The 22,296-nt window shown below is 44.6% G+C and overlaps 1 protein-coding gene and 1 long non-coding RNA gene across 2 annotated transcripts in view; both read right to left on the reverse strand.

Moving 5' to 3' along the window:
- syt6a (synaptotagmin VIa) overlaps positions 1–20,896 on the reverse strand; it is a 49,388-nt gene extending 28,492 nt beyond the window's left edge. The window contains exon 1 of the mRNA XM_027011993.2: positions 20,740–20,896. Coding sequence (XP_026867794.2) covers positions 20,740–20,896 — 157 coding nt within the window. The remainder of the gene's footprint in view (positions 1–20,739) is intronic.
- Positions 4,960–7,490, reverse strand: LOC118240556. Its single transcript, XR_004775490.1, has 2 exons — positions 7,353–7,490; positions 4,960–6,404 (listed from the first exon to the last, which is right to left on the reverse strand). It is a non-coding gene; the product is annotated as an uncharacterized LOC118240556 (long non-coding RNA).
- Positions 20,897–22,296: the final 1,400 nt, after the last annotated feature.

Consider the following 22,296-nt stretch of genomic DNA (forward strand, 5'->3'; position numbering starts at 1 on the left):
TCCTAACACTGCAGCACTGTCCTGTACCAACTTTCACTTTGCATGTGCAACTTCTTTTACCAGAACAATCTTTTCCTTACCTAAATTCAAAGGAGTTCATGTCTGAATTGTGTACTCGTTTCTATCAAAATACATGACAGCTGTGGCTACTGGAGAGGCAAAATCCAGTGGACAGGTAGACAGTGGACACGTAGACAGAGGACAGGTAGACAGAGGACAGGTAGACAGTGGACACGTAGACAGAGGACACATAGACAGAGGACAGGTAGACAGAGGACAGGTAGACAGAGGACACGTAGACAGAGGACAGGTAGACAGTGGACAGGTAAACAGAGGACATGTAGACAGAGGACAGGTAGACAGTGGACAGGTAGACAGAGGACATATAGACAGAGGACAGGTAGACAGTGTACAGGTAGACAGAGGACACGTAGACAGTGGACAGGTAGACAGTGGACAGGTAAACAGAGGACATGTAGACAGTGGACAGGTAGACAGAGGACAGGTAGACAGAGGACACGTAGACAGTGGACAGGTAGACAGTGGACAGGTAGACAGAGGACAGGTAGACAGTGTACAGGTAGACAGAGGACACGTAGACAGTGGACAGGTAGACAGTGGACAGGTAGACAGAGGACATGTAGACAGAGGACAGGTAGACAGTGGACAGGTAAACAGAGGACATGTAGACAGAGGACATGTAGACAGTGGACAGGTAGACAGTGGACAGGTAGACAGAGGACATGTAGACAGAGGACAGGTAGACAGTGTACAGGTAGACAGAGGACACGTAGACAGTGGACAGGTAGACAGTGGACAGGTAAACAGAGGACATGTAGACAGAGGACATGTAGACAGTGGACAGGTAGACAGTGGACAGGTAGACAGAGGACACGTAGACAGTGGACAGGTAGACAGTGGACAGGTAGACAGAGGACATGTAGACAGAGGACAGGTAGACAGTGTACAGGTAGACAGAGGACACGTAGACAGTGGACAGGTAGACAGTGGACAGGTAAACAGAGGACATGTAGACAGAGGACATGTAGACAGTGGACAGGTAGGTACTACGAGGACAGAAATTTGTCATTGCTTGCATATAGAATTCGCCCGTTGATATAAAAATTCTATGACATTTTCTCCTGATGTTCTGTTATGCTTGATTATTTTCACATGCATTTATCTTTTTGCCTACCACCATCTCTCCCTCTTTGGAACAGCAGTAAGACTTCATTAGCGGTGTTAGTGGCAATATATACCCCATGAATCAATGGGGGTCTCGCCCTGGAGGGAGAGCACGTACTAAATGACACACGTATGGAACAACAATGATAACAAAGAAGGAAGGAAATAATAATAATAGATTTATAACTGAGCAATAGTGCAAAACAAAAAAACAGACAAACCAAAAGAAATATACCCACATTAGAGTATTAAATTATATATTTATATATATGCAAGTTCAAGTTCGGTTTATTTGTCACATACCGAACTTGAACTTGAATATATATAAATATATAATTTAATACTCTAATGTGGGTATATATACAATAAAGATCAATGTATATACAATAAAGATCAATGCCTTATAGATTTGACTGTGCACATGGGTGGGTGTGTGTGTGTGTGCGTGTGTGTGTGTGTGTGTGTGTGTGTGTGTGTGTGTGTGTGTGTGTGTGTGTATTTTAGCATGTATAGGTTAGAGCGTTCATGTAGAGGCCTTGGTTGAGTTTTGTGGTCATTCGTTTGAAATCGGTGGCTGGTGGAATAGTGTTGTCCAGATTGCTGGAAGCTTTTCCATTTATATGAAAGTCTGTAAGAGGTTTTTTCCAGGGATAGATACTAATATTTTTCTATATTATCCAGTTCATCAGAATTATTTTCTTGGCGATGGATAGCACAATGAACACTTTAAGATGTGCTGTGTTTGATACCTTAGATCACAGCGTACTATTGGATAGGCTAGAAACACCCACTGGCGCGAGAGGAGAAGCATTCTCTTGGTTTAATCCTGTTTGACAGATCGGTATCTGTATGTCCTTGCACAAAATCAATGCTCTGAGCTTGCAAAAGTAAAATATGGCGTTCCACAAGGTTCTTGTGTTTTGTTCCCTTCCATCGTTTCATTTTGTCCTCACATTGATGTACACCTGTCTCTTGTTTCTAGTTCAGGCATTTAGACCCTGCTGTGTGCCTTGGTCTTGACTGTTCATTGTTTGTTTGTTGGTTGGTTTCATTGTTTCATGGTGTGAATTGATGGTTGTTTCTTTGCACTCTGTGTCTTCGTGTTTATCTTAGCCTTTGTGTTTCCTAGCCCTGAGTGTTCCCTAGCCTTGGTTCCTAGCCTGCTTCCCTAGTTAGCCTTCGTGTGTTTTTGTTTTGTAATGTTTCCCAGTACTCTCCATGTCGGCTCTGTGACCCTGGACTGCCTAAATGACCCTGATTTTGGATTTGCCCCTTTTAAAATCTCGCTCCTCTCAGCACACACACAGTGCGGGCTATTAACATTACAATAGGCACAATTGTTCATAAGAACTTCCATTCTTACGTGGACGATATTCAAATATATCTGCTAATCCTGATTATTAGAACTGAGGACTGTGTAAATTAAATAAAAAACTGGATGACATCCAACTTACTCCTTCTGAATTCTGATAAGCCTGTAGTGATATTGCTTGGACCCAAGCCTGAAAGAGGGAAATTGTCCAACATTCTACTAAATCTTAATGGCTTTTCAGTTCACCCAAAACTAATGTAAAAAACGTAGGTGCTATTTTTGACTGATCTCTCAGGTGGCACACATATATGTAATGTTACTAAAACTGCCTTTTCCCATTTACATAGTTATGCTAAACTGAGATATATGCTTTCTTCATCAGATGCAGAGAAATTGGTCCACGAGTAACTGAAACTCTAGTACTTACTGTTTGGTAGTGTTTGCTATTGCACTTATTATTGTCTGATATAGAGCTTATGCTTATTGTGCACTTCTTGTAGGTATACGGCAGTGTTCTACTTCAACAGTATCTTGACCTCTGTCCTACTGTACAGGCTAGGACACATTCTATGAGTAGATGAGAGCACTTTTGTAAGTCACTCTGGATAAGAGCATCTGCTAAATTCTGTAAATGCAAATGTAAACTCCAACTTACTGAATGCAGGAGGAAGAGTCATAACAAGTTAGAAAAGTTTGATGATGTGAGTTCTGTTCTTTCAGCTCTACTCTGGTTCAGTTTTTGAATTGACTTTAATTTAACTGACTCCCGTTGACTTACAGATGTCCAAATGTGTTATTGAAATGCGAGGTTTCTCTCAGTCCCTAGAATTAGTAAGATTACAGCCAGAGGAACAGCCTTCTCCTATAAAGCCCCTCAGTTATTGAACAGCCTTCCAGCTTTGATCTGTGACTCAGACTTTCAACATTTTGTTAACTTGGTCATAGAGTTTTTGGTAATCTCAGCTGTTCAAAGTCAAATTTATTTGTATAGTGCTTTTTGCAACAGCTGTTGTCACAAAGCAGGCGCTGGCAGAGTGGTCCGGCCACTTCATGCTTTCACTTGAGTCGGTGATGATGATGATGATGTGGGCGAAACGCCATGTCTCAGAGAGCCCTCAGGAATGTGGTCACCCTCTGGCCCTGCCTTGTAGTCATGCTCTCCAGAATGCTAATACCCCATGCTAATCACCGGCATGTGTCTACCGATTATGGACTGTTCATGAGTAGTTCATCTTCACAACTACACTTTCTGTTATATCCGCATGTTGCTGCAGAGATGATGTTAACACCGGACCAGACATGCTAATACGTGATGAAGCATCTGAGACGACACCAGGAAGTCTCCTGGGGCTGCCAGCACATGAATTGATGGCTCCATATTCATCCACCCACTCCATCTATACAGCTCGCCTACCCTAGTCCCACTGGGAAAAGCTAATACCTTCACTGATCTAGCCACATGCACTGTATGTGATGGATTAAAGCATGGACCGGTCACAGACTGGGCTGCTCGAGGATTATGGGTTGGGTCTTGGTCCTCCTGAGGTCTCTTCCTTAATTCCGACACAGGCTTTAGGGATCTGGACCCAGAAATTTGTAAAACTGCTTTGTGACAAACAAATTTTGACTTTAACCTGATCGCTGATGTGTCATCTAAGACATAGTGATTGAGATAGTGGTATAACATACAGCCAGAAGTGTTTGACGTGTGTATTTCGCCACATGGCATATATGTAGCTGTCTGGTGGGTTTAATGAGCAGTAAGAACACATTTCAGTGTCAATCAATCCAATTTTAGATTCTTTTTAGCCACTACAGTGTACTCTGTGAATTGTTGGATTGACTCTGTATATTGTTTAAGGTGAATGTTGGTGGTGTTAAAGGTTGGCAGTGTGAGAAATAGGGTGATCATCTCCCTAGGTGCAGAAATTGTTGGTTCTGATTCAGATATTAACATAAATTTTGGACAAAAGTTTATTTGATTGAGGTGGGATTATTGAGAAATTGAATCTCAAAAAACTGGTTACTCTCAATGCCTTGTATCTGGTTTAGATTTGAAAAAGATGCAGTTATTATTTTTGAAAAAATGTGATTGAAATGTGTAACACCTTTTCCTATCCAGTTGTCAGAATTTGGTTGCTGAGAGTCAAGGTTGTGAGTATTGGTGTATAAAAATGTAGTAAAATCTAATAAAAGTGTAGCATTTATGACATGTCCACTGATAAGTTCATGTTGAGAGGGAGAATAGTTGATTTGCTCCAGTTAGTAGAATAACTGGAGACTTGAATAGTCTGTAGAACTGACTAAAGGATTTTGCAGGAACAGTAATATATCATCTGGGTTTTCATTGAAGGCTTTCTCTGATTAGAAAGAAGTCAATGAGAGAGAGAGAGAGAGAGGGAGAGAGAGACCAGAGAATAAAAAGACAATTCTCTGTAGGTATCCATCAAGCACAAAATTAATTGTTTTGTTTCTGCAGATTGCCAACAATGTTTATTATGTGCATTATTTGTTCTGTCCAAATATACTGTACTGAAGTCACTTCTACTTATAATTGGAGAATCAGAAAGATGAGTGAAAAAGCATAATGTAGCGGTTCCAGCAGGAACAAGCGAGAGGCAGATCGCAAATGCAGGAAACATTTATTAATGAGGGAAATATGAACACAGAGGGCAAAATGAACAGAAGCAAGGGGGTAACATCAAGGGTAAAATAATACACGAACGGAGCAAACAGAAAAGCAATGGCGACGACAGTACAACGAGACACATTCAAGCGGAACAGGTAAGATGCGGCAAGACCCAGAAACAGAGGCAGGAGATCAGGAAAGACATCGAGCGGGAACAAAAGGGCTACACGAGGCAGAGACAGGGCCAATAGGAGGAGCCAGAGACGACGAGACAGGACAGGAGACAGATGGGTGGACACATGGAGCAAAACAAAGACGTGGAAGCTGGGTTGGGGCAGGACTACAGACAGGGATCGTGGCAGGACCAGGGGCATAGATAGGATACGAGGCCAAACCCTGGACAGGTGCAGGAGTCAGGGCAGATTGAGGGATGGAAGTAGGACAGGGAAAGGGAGTCGGACCGGCAACGCGGCTGGAAGAGGAGGCGGGCATGGAGTTGAGAGAGGAAAGGAGAGGAGAGACGCTGGGAGTGGGAACCGGGACGGGAACAGAAGCGAGGACAGAGGTACGTATATTCCGCACAACAGACACAGGAACGGGAACAAAATTCACAATCGGCATGGATGCAGGTACTGGGAAGGGCAAGGGAACACTAATGCCACCAGGCAGGGTAACAGGTTTCACTAGGGTAGTATAAACAGGCAGGGATGTATGGACAGGAACACAGACAAAACCGGGAACAGGAGCAGGCAAAACAGGAACTGAGGACACATTAGGAGCAGACTCTGGGGCAGTAAGGGGGGGCTGCCGCAGCAGCCTCAAGGGGCAGAGGAGGTACAGGAAGACCATATGGTGTGGACACAGGAACAGTAGGGGTCTGGGAGGCCCACAAAGAGGCCTTAAGGGGGACTGGCTTGCTACGACGTGTGGCCGCAGAAGTCCTAAACATCTTAGGATGCACATCTGTAGCAGCAATTAAGGGCACAGGAGAGTCTCGAAGAGTCACCATAGAGACTGGCCTGGTATGAGGTGCGGGGATGGGCCTAGGATGTGGCAGGGTTGGCAGGTCCTGACCTGCAGCTGTCCCAAACAATGGGCCAGGAAAGACCAGGGGACCAGCTTCTTCGGTCAACAGCAGGTCCGGGAGGCCCGCGGATGCGGGTATACCGACCGGCAGCACAGCAGGGAGGTCCAGGGGTGCGGCTTTGCCGGTCAGTGGTGGGTCCGGGAGGTCCGGAGGCAGGGCTACGCCAGTCAGCGGCGGGTCCGGGAGGTTGGCTACAGGAATGGATTTAACACAGGAAACAGGAACAGATTGAGTGACATCTCAGGCAACAAGAACAGGCCGGGAGGTCTCCGCTAGGCCAGGAACAGAACTGGCTGCATCCACTATGCCGGGAACAGGAACAGGAATGGAGGCATCCAGCATGTCGGGGACAACTGGATCAGGAAGGGTGGCGTGTCTCACGCCGGGGACAGGAACTGGACCAGGACGTGTCTTACACTGGGAACAGGAAGTGTGGCCTTCCTTATGCCAGGAAAAGGAATTGGCAGGGTGGTTTCCTCCACACCAGAGGCAGGAGCAGACAGGGTGTCCGGGATAGTGGTAGCTGCAGCAGGCTGCTTAGGTGCAGCAACCGGAGAAATGCCTGAGCACAGTGCTGGAGTATTATTACTGCCCAGTCGAGTGCTTTACCTCAGAGAAACGTCTTCAGAAACAATACCTTCACCAGCTCTGGGGGATTAGGGCAGGTTGGGTTCCGAAGGTATAGGCGGCACTGCACAACGAATGTTCCTACCCTACCCATTACACTCACTTAGAGTTGCCATAAGTGAGTGTAGAGCCAAAGGTTTCCCATCTCTAAGCATAGAGAACAGAGCCTTGATGTAATCCATGTCTCCTTCTGGGAGCAAACCATTGTGCGAAGGTAGTTGGGCTGACGCAGATGAAACACAATGCGACTTAACATGGCCCTCCTGCTGCATTCTCGTTAGAGGTCAGTTATTCTGTCACAGTTCCAGCAGGAATGAGGCAAGAGGCAGAACGCAAATGCAGGAGGCGGTTTATTAAACAAGGGAAATACAAACACGAAGGGCAAAACAAACAGAGGCAAAGGGGTAACACTGAGGGTAAAATAATACACGACCAGAGTAAACGGAAAAGCAGCGGCGACGACGACAGCACAACGAGCATAATATAAACCTGACGGCAGGACCATAACTTACCAAAATATCCAACAAACTAGAAGACAAAACCAAGGGCTTAAATAAGCAGACCAATCAAGGATTAATCAGACACAGGGGAACATAACAGGGACAACCAAACACAGACTGGAACTGAGGAGCAGACGAGGGCGGAGAAAACGAAACCAAGGAATGGAACCAGGAAGTAAAGGAAAACAGACACGACAGGGAAATATTAAAACAGGGATGCTAAGAGGGAGCCAATCGTTACACTTGAAAAATAAAAATGTTCATCACTGTTTGGGCCATAGATATTTGCAATAGTTTTATGTAAACCAATATTATTATGTAGAATTTAATTTTGTTTTTTATTAGTTAGCATGAATATGCCTCTTTCTTTGTAACTGCAGAGATGCGGCTGAATTGTGGTGATTTCAGTTTGTAGTGGGTTATTTATATGTGTATATGGGTTATATAATTCAAATTTGGATAAACAAATATCGGCATTTAAATCAGTGAAGTGGAGCAGCAGCTTAATCTATTTCCTCTGTGTGCCAGTTCCACACATGTTCCACGTTACAAGCTTGAGTAATGGCATCTTTGCAGGTTGGATTCAGCGGGGTATATCAGTGTTGTGCTGTGGGTGTGCGTGTGTGTGTATGTGTGTGTGTGTTTGTGTGTGTGTGTTGGTTTGCTGGAGTATGTGTATGCATTGGGTTGGATGCCTACTCTCCTGAGCATTGATGCATTGTGCTGTGTATGTAAACAGAGACACACCTCTGAGACCTGTGACACATGACAGTAATAATGTGCACTGGGGTGCACAGGACTGCAGTGAGACCGAATCCATTTACAGTGTGTGTGTGTGTGTGTGTGTGTGTGTGTGTGTGTGTGTGTGTGTGTGTGTACAACTTCAATTTTTCTATTATTTCAAATGAATCAACCTTTCAAATGTGTCTATTATTGTTGATTTTTGAATGGCCTGTATATTCTGTTGGGAATTCTGTTGGGACTTCCTATCCAAAACCATATTGGAGTGGTATAGTCAAAACAGTCTTTGGACAGGCATGTGATATGGGTCACATTTTGTTGACAGGGTATATATAACATCTGTTACATATATATTTAAATGAAACTGCTGTTTGTGTGGCTTTTTTTTTTTCTGACAGCAACACTAGCAGATGCAGAATTTTTTTTACCTTATTGTTTCAGTTTAAATGCAAAATGATGAAAATAAGAGAACCCTTTCAAACTGACATTCTGATGCGTCCTCTTTTGGTTTCAACAATAATAAATGAGAATTTCGTTTCAGTGTGACTGATTTAATCGACTTGTGGGTCAATTTAATTTTGAAACCATGGCAAATATTTGGAATAAGTTTGAGACTTATGCAGGTGAACTAATGTTGTACTGCATGGTGCTTACTCGAGGCTTTAAGAAGTCCCCGTTTCAGAAAATGTGCAATTCATATGAATTAACTTTAGAATTTAGATACGTAGCTCTGAACTCCACCTTGGAAGCTTTACTGAGGTGAGGAGCTTGATAAATAATTTGTGGTGTGCATGATGTGCTTGTGAATCATCTGAAGTCTTGCAGGCCACGTAAAAGCGAGATTTGTTTGATAAATGTCAGGCCAATGCATGGAGGTTATTCATTGCAATGCCCACGCAGACTAAAAAGGTTACAAAGTCAAAGAAAAGCGATCGGACATTTTCCACTTATTGACCCTGAAAGAGCCTGCATGGGAGTTTGTGTCAAAGCCCCTCTGTAGGAAGCCCAATACATTCCCAGCATGCGAATCGGTGGGAAGTTGTGATCTGAATAAGGTCAGGCATCACTGGAGACATTCTTGAGCACTATTCTCCTTTCTAATGAACACCCCTTTGTCGCTTCTGGCACTGAAGATCAAGGCCAGGATCCAGGATCCTCTGAAGGGAGGGAGGCTCAGGGTCCTTAAGTCCTTAAGGCAGGATGTGTCTCCCCCTGAGGCCGTTCGGCCGAGCCCGTCCGGTCGTTCGGCCTCTGAGGAGGCTCAGGGTCCGTCGAAATCCGTCGATCTCTTAACAAAGCTGAACCGAGCCTGCGGTGCCTGGCAGAGGCGAGCGTGGAATGTCGAGGACACACTTTAAGAGAGGACATCAAGAAGAACCCTGAAACACCAGAGGGGAAAGACTACAGATTGCAGGCTATGAGATCTTTACATAGCACCAGTCTGGGAGGCCGTTCAGAGATTTCACCTCTCTCTTCACACCACGACGTTTCACAGTTGTTTGCCAAGAGGACTTGGAACACTTGTCACTTCCCAGCATGCGAGCGACCAGATAAGTCTTCCACCATTAGCAGACATGATGGCATTCAAGGTGTTTTCTCATGATACGATGGTGCTGGTGGTCACATGGTACCTGTTCAAGTCTCCTTTGAGCAAATAAAGCAAGGCTCTTAAGTGACAGACACCATGGAGAAGGGCATGTCATAGAGCAGGCTGGACAGCAGGCCAGACGTATGCTGGCCACATGCTGGATGCATGCTGGACGCATGCTGAATGGATGCTGGACTTCTCATTCATATGTAAGTGATTCCATGTTACGCAAAGGGTTGCATATCCCGACATTCTTGACCAGTATTCCTAATCGACTTTTAACATTGGGAACTCACTATTAGCTTAAATGACGTGTTGGGTTTGGTCTGTGTGTTTTTAAAGCTCCCACCATAGTTCATTTCAAAAAACATTTTGACACATTGTTACGATGAACAACTCTGATGAGCGTTTTGAACTTTCCAGCAGGAATAATTTAAATATGACGTGTCTGTCATTGTGCCATGAAAACGTGATTCCACATCTTTATTGGGATTGGCTGTTTGATGCCCTGTGCTCCAAACATCACGTCCGAGCCGTCAACATCAGGCCAGTGAGAATCTTCACTTCTGTTTTCTGAGAGGTTGGTCAACAGCCACAAGCATAAACAGCTACTGTGAAGCGAACTTGAGGGGAAATGTTCAAAATTTGCAACAAGGTTTGATCTTTCAACATTATGTGACAATGGAGAGATGTATATAACAACATTTATAATAACTATTATCATTATTATTTATATAGCACACTTTCATGGCAGTGTCATCTCAAAGTTTCAAATACTGCAGTAATTAGGTAAAAAAAAAATAGATTAAATACAATGGGATAAAATAAATGACAAGCAAATAAATAAAACTTCAACAAAGCCAATGGTCTTAAGTATTCTTAAACAGGTAAATGTACTGTGTCTTGTTGTCCAGGGTAACCCATTGCACAGATGGGACCTAATACACTCAAAGCTCAGTGACTTGTAATTTAAAGCCTGGTTTTGAGGATACTCGATGGATTTAAAGTGAGTGTGATGTGTGAGATGGAGGGATGAGAAAATATCTATAAAAATCCATAAGCATTCTTGAGCTGTAGCAATAATACATTTGTAAATGAGTAACGAATTTCAAAATAAATTCCCTAGATGATTGGAAAGCAATTTAAAGACAGTGAAACAAGAGTAATATGTTTGCATTTTTCATTAGTACTCTTGCAGCACAATTGTGGAAATACTTTAATTGCTAAATAATTTTTATAAAGTTCAGACAACAGAGCATTAGTTGTAATGAGATGTAATGAGTGCATGTATCGCTATCTCCGCATCAGAAACTGTGATCAGAAGACTAGAGCTGGTAAAAAAGGTCTTACAGATGGTATCAATATGTCTAGGTAGATAACTTAGCCAATCCTGGTCTCACTTAGCATGAACAAAACATCATCCAGTAAAACTAAACAAGCATGGCAGTGTGCCTATAATATGGATATATTTTGGCAACGTCTTTAGATTGTTAAACACATAGCCTCTTTGTTAAATGAACAAAACAACCTTTAAAACAACCGTTTAACAGTGTCGTGCTGTTTAATAGACGTAAATATTCATAGGAGTCAAGTTCAAACACGCACGGCCCCGACGTGATGTCCTAAGTCACCAACACCATTTTAGTTTGCCGGGGTAAATACACTCCACCTGTTATATACGGCCCATCCTACCCCAGAATGAGGTAAACAATGAGCGCCTGGTTAATTGGAATAAAAAAATCAACACCCAGAAAAAATGACCTTTTCTTCTTAGTGGGAGAAATGACAGGAAAGGATACTCTGTGTACAAGCTAAATTAAGACATAGATTCCTTTTGCAGGAAGTTTTATAAAATCAGAAAAAAAAAAACAGCAAAATATGTCTCCTTTAAGTCTCCACTTTACTGTGAGCCTTTGGATAGATGGACACATTGTAGGGTTTTACCTCTTTGTCTGTATATTATGTTTTTTCCTCTATGCCAGCTGATTCCAGCTTGACCCAAAATATAGCGTTTTACAAGGAATGAGAAAGAGAGTATGAGAGCATGTGAGTGAGAAAGTGTGAAAGAAAGTGAAAGAGAGGGACCTGCTTGTCAGCAGCAATCCAGTATTTTCTATCTAGCATGAACCCCAGTAAACTGATTTAAAGTGAGTGACGTGTATCAGATTCGGGCAGCAGAGGACCTTGGCAATGGTATCTTACACACTATAAATGTTTGTTAAACATTTCACAGTGATTTGGCCTTCCTTGCCTAAATACTGGAATATGACTCTATATTTTTCAATATACTGCAAAAAAAATAATAAAATCTTTTTTGTCATCACTATGCCTGATGGCTGTAGAACCATATCTTAGAGCATAATTAACTTGATTGATTGATAAGTGTACCAAGAGCGCAGAAGACTGAATTAAATATTCATGGTACACCCAGACACTTCCTCAACTCTCCCTTGCCAGAATCCTTTTGCTCAGAAAAAGGGTTCAGGCAAGCAGACATGCAGATGGACAGAGAATCCGAAGGACCTGCAGACAGACGTGCAGCTACACAGATTGAGACGGCTAGGCGGTCAGGCACATGGACAGTGGGGGTCAGGCATTTCTCCTCCTGCTGCTCATGCCCATGACTGCTTAACATGCAGGGCATGACCCACACAGCCTCTCTCCATCGCAGACGTCTAATGGATCGAGAATTCCCGCTGTAATTTCCCTCCATGCACATAACAAATTTGCTAATTGCTCAATTTTTGCCTGTCGATCTCAGGCGGGAGCGACGTGGTCTGAGAGGGTGTGTGTTTGGTCAGGAGTGCTCTTCACACTGAATTCACTCCACATCGCTGTTGTGCTCAGGTGAATGCAGAGTGGGCACTTTTTTTTTTTTTTCTCGTTCAAGTGCGGTCCCTGGTTAAGATAAACAGTGCATCTGGTTTTGTTAGAAAGTGAACGCTGGTATTTAGCAGCGTGAATAGGCAGAACAGAAAATAAACCTCGCTTTGCCTCCATTACGCTGACGCTGCTGCTCTCCACGGCCACGCATCTCACGGCCCTGTGACAGGAAACATCCAGGCACCGTCGTGTGAGAACAACACTCCTTATCATGTACCTAATTACATGCACCAGTGCAGATTTCCTTGTACACAGAAGCAATCATCTGGGCTGGGATTAAACATTCGTGAAGCGTTCTCTGGGCCCCTCATTTATAAGATGGTGTCTTCTGTGCTTGAAGACCACAGTCACAGAATAATGAAATCACACTCAGTCACGGGTGACAGAGAGCTCACAGACTGGAAAATCTATGGCACCGAGCTGAATTAGGGTCAAGATGGCTGCACACAACTTATCGAGCAATTTCTGCCTGATATGATGCACAATAAGTGTGGTCTGCTGGGTGGGTGGGGGTGATGGCACTCCACTATAATGATCCCAGGGCCTATTGACTGATCATGAGTGAGATCCAGACCTAATCAGCTCTGAGTCTGTAAGCCATGCGAGACGGGTGAGTTCAGAAAGCACAGAGGCACTTTATCTGCTGTTGCATAAAGATTAATTGCCACATTAAAGGACTTTCTATTACTCATATTCTTGTCTTCCCATCGACAAAAATAGAATAAAGGCTTGTCAAAACCTTTTCAGAGTTATAGACTTGAAATAAAAATATCTACACCCCATGTCTACATGTACTTTTTTTCAATATAACAAGGAATTTGCAAGTTCAATTTTTGATCTCCTGTTGAACAGCAACCAGAAAAGGACAATGATTGTTTGATTGTTGATCATTTAGTTTAAAGTGATATTTCACTTGGTTTAAAAAATTGTTGGTACAGATACAGAGCAGATAAGTAAACAGTTTAAAAGAGGATTTCATGAATTGTTGCATTTTGTTTTTGCTAAACTACCAATCCATTCATTTTCAAAAAATGCATTATGAAGCTGAATATTAGCTAATGTTAAACTATATTTTCAGTACAACAAAAATATAATAATTAGGTCTGTCTTTAAAAGTCCAAATTAAGAAAAAGTGATTTTGAAGTTAAAATGTTTTCATGATTTTCAAGTTAAAATGTAAAATGTAGTGTTTTACTTCTCAAAAACACTAATTTAGAGCTGTGTTAAATATTAAACTAATTGCCAGGCTTTGTGTCCTTCTAGTTATCAAACTGTGAGTCTCAAATAAAACTATCCAGATGGATTTACAATGTGCAGTTTGCCATTCCAGAGTCATTTTCTATAAAGTAACACTAACCTACTTATTTCTTACACGAAGCAATTATTAGCTACAGTGTTTGGATGAGGTAATTTCTGACAAGGATCACTGAGTTAACAGCTAATTAGGAAAATCTGGGGCATCTTAAAGTGTACCTGTTCTTTAAAGAGCAAGGTGGTCAGGAACTGAATGTACACATAACAGAAGTCTGTTCCAAATAGATTAGCTAATTCCTCCCACTGGGGTCCCAGACATGTGATGGCTATCATCTGGATTTAGTTCATACTGTGGCCAGACAAGTACAACCTCTTGGTGTCCTCCACAGTTAACTAAAGGAACTTGGTAGAACTATAAGACAGGTCATTGGTATACTGCAATGATAGCACACCATCCCTGTGTCTCTGTCTTCTTGCTCCATTGTCACTAAAGATTTGCACATGAGAAGAAGTCACCTGACTGACTTATCTGAGATGGACCTGGTAATCTAATTGATTATTGGCAGAGCTTTAGAACAAGCAATAGTCATGTGAAAGAAAGGGGGTGAAGTGATCCAGTTCTATGATCAATATATCTTATTTTTTTTAAACATCCGTCCTCTGGGGATTGTGGTAATTGTTTCCTGCAACTCAAACAGGGGTCCCAGCGAGCAACTTAACTTCAGAACTACTGCCTCACACACTAGACGGAACGACCTTCCCAGGGGCTTTATGAGGAAGTCCAAAAAAGAACCAGCTGGTCACAAAGACAACGCGTCAATAGACTCGAGTGACAGTTTGTGTCCTCAGTCCTTTCTTTGTGTCCATGGCCCTCTTTGATTCCGGAGTTTAGTAATTTCACTTTGCCAACGTGATCCAGCCACTGCCTTTTCGCTACCGGTCACCACAGCCTGTGTCCGTAGAAGCAGGGCCACAGGAAAAAGTATTATCACACACATCCCTGACTCCAACTTCATTACTTTCACCATCAGACATTCCTGGTCTTTAAATCACCTGTTTGTATGTTCATCCTGGGACCACTGCAGCATGATCCCTTTATATTCTTGGCAGATTTCGTAGAAATCATTCTGCTCAGTATTTGCCAGGGAAACGAAAAATGGAGACCTGAATTCCTGTATTGATTATAGAGGACTTAACACTTGCTCTGTAAAATTCCATTATGGCCTCTGGTCCCTGGAACGATTGAACTCTGGGGTTCCCAGTGCTGCAACAAATTAGATCTCTGGAGCAGGTATAACCTCATTGCACCCAAGAGGGGAATGAATGGGAAAAATTCTTTCTTGGTTACATGACAGGCCTGGATGTGTCAGACTGAAAGCCACAGGGTGGACGTTGCCCTCTCATAGCTATTACCCAAAACCACTAAAGACCTGCAGCACTTCCTGAGATTGGCTAATTTCTTTTGATGCTTATCTGAAGTTTAGAAAGCACAGTGAGTCCCTCAACTCGTTGCTCAGGTGTGGGACCATTCCTGTTCTAAAGACACAGAGAAATGTTTGACTTATTCCATTTTTCCTCCAGGAAGCTGCTTCTGCCAAACCTAATTACACTGGCAATCTGGAGCTGGAGGGGGCATGGGAACCCTGCATTGTCTGATGATTCACTTGAATCTCGAGTACATCGAGGCCTCTTAAAGGCTTAGTCCCAGGCAAGCTTTCTTCCTGCTTCCAGCTTCTTATTAAACAGGATCCCAGACAGGGGTTCTGCAAGGGATTTTGGGCCCCATGAAATGACATTGTATTGGGTACGACCATATAATATTCTCATACTTTTCTAAGGTCCCTGTCAATAATAGGCCCTTAGAATCATTCTAACCCCACCCTCTCCCCACCTCCCTTGGCACCCCCTGATTACAGAACACCAAAGCCAACGCTGTCTTCGACGTCAACAAAGCGCATAACCCTCACACCAACCAAGAGACAATCGTAGCAGACTCATGCATCTTGGCACCTGTGTTTTTTTGTTTGGTTTTTTTTTTGGGGGGGGGGGGCTGGAAATGGATATTTCTCAGTGAAGCACAAAAGCCTGTGCTATCTGAATGTCCCCACAGAAAAACGACAAGTGTCACTGGTGCTGAAGTAGAGGTGAGCGAACAACACATTCACCAAAGGACATCCAGGTTGAACTGCATGGCACAAAAAACACCCGAGATCCACCAGTGGCCCAATTGGGTCCAAGACTGGAATGTATATATGTGCATATCTTTGTTCTAGCACAGTGTCAAGATCAATTTACAATTCCTGTCAGGTATCTGCTTAATAGCTAATACCAAACTGCCTTACTGATTCCTTTAAGGCTCTTAAAACCAGCCCGCAAACCACACCCCACTCTAAGACCTGTGTTAGACCTTCCCTCTCATAGACATTTTCTCATCCTGCTTCGGTGCTCCTAGGAAACTCTTCAAAGCCCACCTCACCCTGCCTGCTGGTGCCCCTGTCGTGTCCTGACATCATTTGCGCTCATCCTCGTCTCATCGGCACCGCTGGCTCGCCTGCGCTCGTTTGAGAGACGTATCCCAGCGGGCCCTCCAAATGGCACTTTAAAAGAAAACACAGCTTTCCGAGCGCAACAGATTCCAGGAAATGGGAGAAGATAACGTCTCTAATGACGATGGATTGCCACCAGGGCAGATGTGCTCTCTGTGCTGCAAGAAGCGACATGTCTCTTACCCCAGCATGAAGCTGAGGAAACGACTGCCAGACGGGGCAACTCATTTGCATTACACTGACACAGAACATCTCACACTCCATCACACCCCTTTCAATGTATCCATCAGTGACAATCTAGGTTACATGGCATTTTGTGTGGGTTTCATACAGTTAGCGCTGCTTTACTCGGATTCAATATCATTTTATGGTACCTCAAAAGCTTTTTTGTGTTTAATGGGAATGTTGATAATAATAATGTTTATAGCAAAGAGCAGATTTCAAGAGTGTCTATATGAGCTTTGTTGTAGCGCTTAACAGTGAACCGCTGCTGACTGGCTGTGGCCTTCCAGCGCAGCTGTACTTGATACTAATTTGGTCTTTCAAGTATGCAATGTTCTCCACCAATTAGTGCAGAAGGTGTCGCAAATGCTACCATGCCCTTCATTAATCTGTCACACAATTACCCTCCAGCTTTTGTTGAAGGGGTCTGGGCTCACGCCGCTATTGCAGTACATGGGAGTGGCACATCGACACCAACAGCACAATACGATTTTCCTCCTGCGTGATCCACCCGTAGAGGGAGGAAGGGGTGAACGTGCACTGGCAGTCTGAGGGAAACAGTCTGGTTCCTAAATCGGACATCAGCGTATCTTATGGCTCGAGGCGTACGGTGGGTTTGGGTGTTGATGCAGCGTCTCTCCGACACAAATCCCTCCTTCCCACATCCCCTTCACCTCCCAGCGAGCACAACCGTTGCTTAAGCTGTCCCACCTTAGCTACACTGGCTCCCGCAGGGCTTTGTACCGCATGAAGCAAAATCAACAAGCTGGACACGCAGGGACACGAGAGCTGCTCTGGGACACAAAGACGGTGACGCCCGAACCAGCAGCACCGCACAGCCTGCTGGAAGAAACTTTATACTGTATAACTGGTATTCCACCTAGTCACTTTATTGTGAAAGAGACAGGATGGGTCAGCTTCTGCAAATACAAACAAAACCACTGAAGGGTTATTGCTCGTGCTAAAAAATATCAGAGCCATCGTGAGTCCTGCAATGTGAGCTGCACCCAGATTTATTTTCAAAGCATGCAAGAAACTGTGACAGATTGGAGTAAAATAAAGGTAACCTATGTAAACTGATTTTTGGCCACATATGTGAGGTTGAACTGTACATTAATGGTAATATATACAAAACTAGCTTGGTGATACATAGAGTTTTAGCAGCTGCTAAATCAACAGACAGGGTTCTTGTTTAATATTAATATTTTCTCTCTTCCTGGGAACACACTCCTTACAGGTGAAATGACCCTGTGTTCCTCAGCTGAAGAGGCGATACCGCTGAATCACTGAGAAGTGCCTGGCAGGACAAATGCATCAGCTAAATTAAACAATGAATAAGGTGTCGCTCAGAAAGAGACGGCTGAAGTCGGAGAGAGTCCTGGTGCCTGCACCGAGCAAAGCAATTGCTTTTCCTCAGGTCCGAGAATTATGCATCCGCCTTTCAAGGCTATTATTCACAGCCTCGTCTCCCTGGACCAGATGACCCATTCATTGGAAAGAGTGTTTGATTTTAACCTGTGGTTTATCTGCCAGCCCAGGCGGGGCCATGCACGGCTGCAGCATGTGGTGACTGTCTCAGCAGGGACCGAGGAGTACAGGATTGGCCAGTACAGCTATTCATGTGTGGAGCGCATACGCTTGCATATCTGTGCATCTGCTAATGTATCTCTGTCTGGCTGTGCTTAAATCAAACAGACTGCTCTCTGGTCATCTCTCTCCTGTCAAAGGCTGGGTGCCCCCGCCCCCTGACTCGGCCCCCAACCCCGCGCGTGTCCTCCGCTGCCACAGTAACAATTACCCTGGTGTCACAAAAGACACATAATAATCATGTAAATTAGCCTCTGCTGCTGCTGGGCTTGTTTTGCTGTCAAATCAGCGCCGCCAGCATCGCGGCAACTGGGTATTATCGCCCGTCGCTGGACTGGCTGTTAGCCGATTCTAGAACTTTTTGGTGCTGGAAGTGGTAGGTCCATAAAAGAAGCAGGATAAGGTTTTGTGTGTGTGTGTGCGTGTGCGTGTGCGTGCGTGTATGTGCGTGTGCGTGTGTGCGTGTGTGTGCACATGCACATTACTAAAATCTTATTTTTTAGCTCGTGTATGTTTTTTGTTTGGGGGAGGAAGGTTCAGCTTCATTGTCGTACATTCCAATTGATGTTCTCTTTGCACTTGTCTTGAAGTCCCCCCTGTAACGAGCCATATGAAACACCGGCGGGAAGCTGGGATTAATAAAGTCCGATCCGAGCCGGAGAGAATGAGTCATGACCTGACAGGAGCCAGTGTTACAACCCTGAACTTCCCCATGCGATTAGTCATCAGTCAGTCCGGATCGTTTGTGGGTTCCTTCATCATTAAGGACCGTCTGGGTTTGGAATCTGGCAAGACCATTCCTGTGGAGTGGAGGGGAGGGCTGCTACGATTACACTGTGAGCATTTCCCCTGCAGGTGCCGGGATTATCCTGGGATTATCCATGGCGTCCCTGTATGGCAGGTATGCTATGGCACACAGCCGCACAAAAACCCCTCATTCTGGTTGGCGTTCAGCCTTTTGAGAGCAGCTTCAAAGTCATTTACAGCACCTGTTCTCACGCAGATGCCTTGTTAATTACTAGGTTTTTATTTGAAAGTTGCATTAGGGCTATTATTGGTTTTGTTTGACAGGCTGGGCATAACAAGACCGTACTGGGAGGGAGCAATTGCCCATGTCCTATCAGCAGCACGATAAAGAGAGAAACACTGCCTCCTGTAGCTGGAGACACGGCAGATTTGTTCCCGGCTTTGGTGCCGCCGATAGAAACCTCGGACCCCATTTTCTTACAACCGAATGAAATGCAGTGTAAGCAAAACTGGTTCAAATGCACCAGACAACAGAGTGATGCTACGCAGTGTATCTTCAAACAGAGGAAGAATTTTTGAGTTTCTCAACCCGGAAAGCAGCTCAGAGTCTGTGTTTCTGGGCATGGCGTTTTCCACCAGAGACGCCGGAGAGGGGAGGGACGTGCCTTGGGCACTTTGACATTTTCGGCGGGGATCAGGTGATCCGAGACGAGCCTGTGCCGGTGCACTAAATCTCTCGTAAAACTGGAGGATGTGCCACTGTTTAGCCCTCGTGCGGCACTGCTGCCCACTGCAATGCCAATAACACGCCCTGGCATTTTGCGCTCCCCCCAGCACAACACCTCCCCCCCCCCCACCCCCAGCTGGCCTGCTCAGCCTAACACAGAGTGACGCGAGACTTTAGTCCATTTCCGCGTGACACACCGAGGCTCCATCTTCATACCTTAGGGAGGCTGCGGGCAAGGGGTCGGCTTTAAAAAAATACCCGCTGTTCTGAACGTCAATCTAGCGCCGTCTGAGAAATGATTTAGCTCTAGCAGACATGATCTTGTTTACCTCCACAAGAGAGTTACGAAGGCCTGTGCAAGGAGAATTATGGACACGTTCACATTCCTGCAGGCTGCTACTTTTTGCTATTCCATACTTACTCCCAAAGGCAAATGTAGCACATATTTATGAAGTATGTTGTCCTTCATACACACACAGACAGTTATATTGAAAACCACAGAGAGAATAACACATTTTTACAGCCATTCAGGCTGTAGCATGAAAAAAAAGCAATTTCATGGAACTTCCCATTAATGTCAGGGCATTGGAATTATTGTATGCCACCTATCATCTACATAGACAAGTTACCTTATTCCAGATATATTTCTTTGCCCTCTGCCCTAGGGACATAAAAACTCATTAAAGTTCCTATTTGTATGGAAAACAATTATTAACCCCAGTATGGGACATGTACCTAATGCACGTCCTGTACTGGACTCCCCCCCCCCCCCCCCCCCCAACTAAAGTTAGTCCTCACAAGGCATTTTCGTCAAACATCAGCCCAGCTGACACGGGCAGTTTGTCCCACAGTGAGGGATCCTGCCCTAAAGACTGATAAGATCGAGCACTGCTGCATAAAACATACTATAATACTTATCTCTTACACTGGATGAATTCATATGGCATCCATCCGTATGTATCATTAAAAAAACATTATAGGGAATTTTTTTGTTATCATTTTACACCATGTCTATACAGTTTCTAAGTATAAAAAGGTAAAAATCTAAACTATAAGTTAAAGCAGCAAGAACAGGACACCACAATAAATGGATAAATAACTGACCTGGTTGGTCAACACCGTAGTCCTGTCTGGAAATCAGGAAGAGGAACTCCTCGCAGGTGTCGCGGTCCACCAGCGGGCTGTCCTGGGTACAGAGGTTGGCTATGAGGACCACTGCCTTCTGACACACAATGCCATGCTCCTTCTCCACGGCACTCATGCTCCCAGATGCATTGTCCACGCGACGGGCTTGTCCGCAGGGATGCGCACGGGCGCGCTCGCACCCGCATCAGGGCTCGCGCGCTCTCTCTCAAGTGAATGTCTGTGGGCACAAGGAGAGTCTCCTGGAACAGAAGTTGGGTATGTGCATTTGTCTGTGTGGGTGCGTGTGTGGGTGTGTGTGTGTGCATGCGTGCGTGCATGCTTGTGTGTGTGTGTGTGTGTGTGTGTGAGTGTGTGTGTGGGTGTGTGTGTGTGTGTGTGCAGAGTGCATGTTAGAGGGTGTGGGCTATTTATCCAATAATTATATGTATGTGTGTATGTGTGTGTCAGTGTGTCTGAGTTTAATGATTCATTTGTGCCCTCAGGTATTCCAGAGACAGGATTATTACATCACATTAAATGTGGAGCTCGGCAACAGAAATTCAGCAGATGAGCCCAACGGTGCGTGAGGCAGGCGGCGGGTAGTCGTGTGGACTGGAGTGTGTGTGTCTCTCCTGTCCCTGACAGCAATCCATGATGAAAAGTCCCCCATTCTCACTGGTGGGCTTGTTTTTCTCAGGTTGAGCCATCCCCCTGCGCCTGTGTCTCCTGCCAACCCTCTCCCCAGAGTCCTGCACCCTGCACTGAACATGTGTGTGTGTGTGTGTGTGTGCGTGTGTGCGTGTGTGCGTGTGTGCGTGCGTGTGTGCGCGTGCGTGTGTGCGTGCGTGCGTGCGTGCGTGCGTGCGTGTGTGCGTGTGTGCGTGTGTGTGCGTGCGTGTGTGTGTGCGTGCGTGTGCGTGCGTGTGTGTGCGTGCGTGTGTGCGTGTGTGCGTGTGTGCGTGTGTGTGTGTGCGTGTGTGTGTGCGTGCGTGTGTGCGTGTGTGTGTGTGTGCGTGCGTGTATGCGTGCGCATGTGTGTGTGCGTGTGTGTATGCGTGCGCATGTGTGTGTGCGTGTGTGTGCGTGCGTGTGTGTGCGTGCGTGTGTGTGTGTGTGTGTGTGTGTGCGCGTGTGTGCATGTGGGTGGGTACAAACTCATTATCCACAATGCCATTAAAATATCATTGTCTTCATCTAGTGCCTCTTTGTTTGCTGTTGAATAACAGCCCTAAAAGTAGCTAGCGTGGCTTTGTATGGTTTAAGAGTACAAGTGGTTAGAAATGATTGATGGAGTAACAGAATTTAGGTCTATTTACAGACATGTGCTGCATCTGATATGATGCCCATTCTTTTAATGGCTGGCTTATAGCTGATCTATTTATGGTTAGATGTTGTATCATCATGCAGTAATCCAACAGTCAGTGATTTTCAATGAATCAATGAATTTTCAAAGACCAAATCCAGATTATGTTTATAGCATGCAATACATCAGTCTGCAAAAATTAATGAATTTTTGAATGATCTAAATCACTGAAC

The sequence above is a fragment of the Electrophorus electricus genome, chromosome 22, assembly GCF_013358815.1.
Source record: "Electrophorus electricus isolate fEleEle1 chromosome 22, fEleEle1.pri, whole genome shotgun sequence".
NCBI classification, from domain to species: Eukaryota; Metazoa; Chordata; class Actinopteri; order Gymnotiformes; family Gymnotidae; genus Electrophorus; species Electrophorus electricus.